The 3,221-nt window shown below is 40.5% G+C and overlaps 1 protein-coding gene across 1 annotated transcript; it reads left to right on the top strand.

Moving 5' to 3' along the window:
- On the top strand, positions 1,357-2,702 carry LOC109845674 (trihelix transcription factor ASIL2-like). Its single transcript, XM_020414944.1, has 2 exons — positions 1,357-2,024; positions 2,093-2,702. The coding sequence occupies exons 1-2, from the start codon at positions 1,749-1,751 to the stop codon at positions 2,423-2,425; spliced, it is 609 nt and encodes a 202-aa protein (XP_020270533.1). The 5' UTR covers positions 1,357-1,748; the 3' UTR covers positions 2,426-2,702.

Genomic DNA, 3,221 nt, shown 5'->3' on the forward strand with positions numbered 1-3,221 from the left:
CGGTTGAGAGGAGGGACTCCCACCCTTTATATAGATATTTGTGATTAACCCTACCCATCATGGTTTAATCACAACCGTGGGATTACACTCCGATTGATCCTATCCTTTAGATGTTCAAGATAACCACCCAACTTGATAAACTTGAAACTGTCTAACCAGACCATGTGGTTAGCATCCTGATCCTAACTTGAATCGATGGCAACTTTAAATCAAATCCAAAATCGAGTAGGTTGGGCCACTTGGGTTCGTTGGATTAATCGAACCCAACAAAACAAAGAGAAAACAGAGAAAAACTATATGTTCAGTAAGTAGTTCCCCATATTTATTTGTGTATCCGAACTTATGAAAACGCAAACGTTTCTTTCCTTTATTACTGAATTCCAAGTGAAACAAACGTGAAAAACAATTTTCCATGTAATAACTTGAAAACCCTTGTTAAAAGATTTTTTTGTTACTTCGTGGATTGGTTCTCCCCTGCTTGTGAGAAAACTATCACGTGAGAAAACAATCAAATGCGCCTCAGAAAATATCTAATAGAGATCACCCATAATATTAAGATATGTACTTAAAAAGATATCAATCATTAAAATTGCTGATGAATTTCAAAATTTAATAATCTAACAGCTGAAATTGACTCTGAAGCGCATTTAATTTAATTTGATGGACCCCAAAACTTTTCCTCCAGGCGCTGGCCTAGTTTGAGAACACAAAGACATCATTTTCCAAACCCATTCAAATGCTGCCACGTACGCCGAAGACTTTTACTTCACGTGTTTCTCCTGATCTAACATGGGGAGAACGCCGTCAATCCGCCAGCCCTTATCGTCAAAAATATCCAGAAACCCCCTTTGCTTCATTTTATTTACATGAAGAACCCTGACATTCATATTTTATGTTGAGCCTCCAATTTATTGGATTAGCCAAAATGAGAAATGACAAGTTTTTCCTTTAGTTTTCCATCTTGAGAAGAAAAACAGAATATAACATTGTTTAACGTTGTGTTTGTTACTAATTTTGTAGATTGCGGAGTCGATCTATAAGATTTCAGAACTATTTGGTATGTGCTAAAAAGTAAATATAGCAAATGTTATCGCAACAAGTAATGCAACATATATGTTCAGGTTTATTCCGAAATATATATAGCAATTTTTTTTCTGAAAAGGAAGTATACCAAATAGTGTGAGCTATTTATTCAAATTCAGCGATAACATAGAAACTATACCATTTCAACTGAAACGAATTAGGAAAGATTGCTTAATTGACGAGGCGACATTGATTTTTATATTTTATATTCTTCATGAGAACTTACGACATCTATTACAACCAATTAACCCAAGCGTTTGCCATATTTTTTTTTGACGAATAATACGTTCGCAAGCCCTTTCAAATTGAACATGTAAATCCCACTACAGTATTTCCTTCTACAGCGCTGTGCTTTAAGTCAAAAAAATAAGTAAAATACGTTATGTAAAAATGTCGGAAAAAAAAAACAAAAACATGAAGAATAAATTTGACAAATAAAGAAGCACCACCCACCCAAAGGGACCTATCTGAAAAAAAACCCCAAACACCCCACCATTAAAAAAACCCGAAATATAATCCCCCGTCGACGCTTCCGTCGAGGAGGGAGGAAAAAATAACGCATCGCCGGTCGGCAACAGATCCCGAATTCCCCCAAATCCCACCCTCTCTCTCTAAAATCCCTCATCTCTCTCTCTTTAACAAAAAAAAAAAAAACCCCTAGACTCATGGCCGAAACCTCAAACCCAGACACCAACTCCGACGATCCCCAGCCCTCCGCCGTCGCCGCCTCCATCGCCTTCACCGTCGCCGCCTCCTCCAGCGCCCATCCCCCTCCCCAGACCCTGACCCTAGCCCTCCCCATCCAGAACCCCTCCCCGAACCCAAACTCTAACCCTAGCGACAGCTGGAGCGACGGCGCCACCTCCGCCCTCATCGACGCCTGGGGCGAGCGCTACCTCCACCTCCGCCGCGACAACCTCAAGCAGCCCCACAAGCAGGAGGTTGATTCTTTGTATTGTTTGCTTGTTTGATATTCTAATTTGACTAACATTATTTTCTTATCTTGAAGGTTATGCAGTTGGAAGGTTTCAAGATGCCGTCGGGAAGCAAGTGTCTACAATCGGTTAGTCATCTTCAACATATATCATTATTAAGGAGCTTGCTGGTGAGGGTGGTTCTAGGGTTTGGGGAGGTTTACGAGAGGGTGGAGAGGGGGAAGACGATGCAGGCGGTGGAGATTGAGAAGCAGAGGATGAGGTTTTTCAAGGAGCTCGAGGTTCAGAGGATGGAGTTCCTCGTTAAGGCCCAGATGGAGATTACGACGTTGGATCGGCGTTTGGGCGGGAGAAGTCACCGGAGGCATCGCCGGAGTTCGAGTGATGCCAACGGTAGCGCTAAATGAAGCCCGGCGAGGAAGAAACTGAGATGGGTAAATTTGTACAGATCTTTGTTAATGATTGCCTCGTTAATGTTTAGAACCTAACTTTGAGTTTCATTAGGTTCCATAAATAATTCTGATGTAAAAGAGGGTAGCTGATTGAAATTGAAGTGTATCTGTTTTCACTTAGCTCAAATATGTATAGAGGTATAGCCACTTTCTGTGCTTTAGGAATCCGAAAGAAATGTTGTAATTTGCTGCAGGTTTATCAATATGTGAAAAAAAAGTATGGTCTTTTTTTTGTGCTTTAAGAATCTGATCCTGATATCAACGATCATGTTGTTGATGTTACCTGCATTATTCTTCACTATGGACGATGTTCGTGTGTCTGTTGAAGATATGCATATCTAATTTCATCCCGCATGCGATGTTATCGAAGACTGGTTGCATTTACTAGAGAGTAATTATAGATGTTTTAGGTGCTGGTTAATATTTACGAATCAAGCATAATAGGTACCGACAAGTTGTTGGCCCGGTGGCTGTTAGCAAGAACTCAAAATTTGGAAGTGACACTTGTTGGGAGGGGTAGCCACCAAGCATGATTAGTCTCATTTCCAATGGTGAAAATCAACAAGAAGATCCTTATCTTTAGAGCAAGTGCAGCAAGCTCCCAGTTGGGAGTCATAGTCAGCATGCTCTCAAGAGCTCTCAAGCTTTTCAAAATAAAAAATTAACAAATTATACCTTGGGAGGCACTCCTTCTTTTATAGAGCTCCAACAAGCTCCTAGTTAGGAGCTCCAATAATATCAAAAAAACCCC

The sequence above is a fragment of the Asparagus officinalis genome, chromosome 6 (assembly GCF_001876935.1).
Source record: "Asparagus officinalis chromosome 6, Aspof.V1, whole genome shotgun sequence".
Taxonomy (NCBI): Eukaryota; Viridiplantae; Streptophyta; class Magnoliopsida; order Asparagales; family Asparagaceae; genus Asparagus; species Asparagus officinalis.

What these genes read in the sequence shown, in the direction of transcription:
- LOC109845674 (XM_020414944.1), top strand. Translation starts at nt 1,749, where the DNA reads ATGGCCGAAACCTCAAACCCAGACACCAACTCCGACGATCCCCAGCCC. An exon ending in AGCAGCCCCACAAGCAGGAG is followed by an intron (nt 2,025 to 2,092) that starts GTTGATTCTTTG and finishes CTTATCTTGAAG; the next exon opens with GTTATGCAGTTGGAAGGTTT.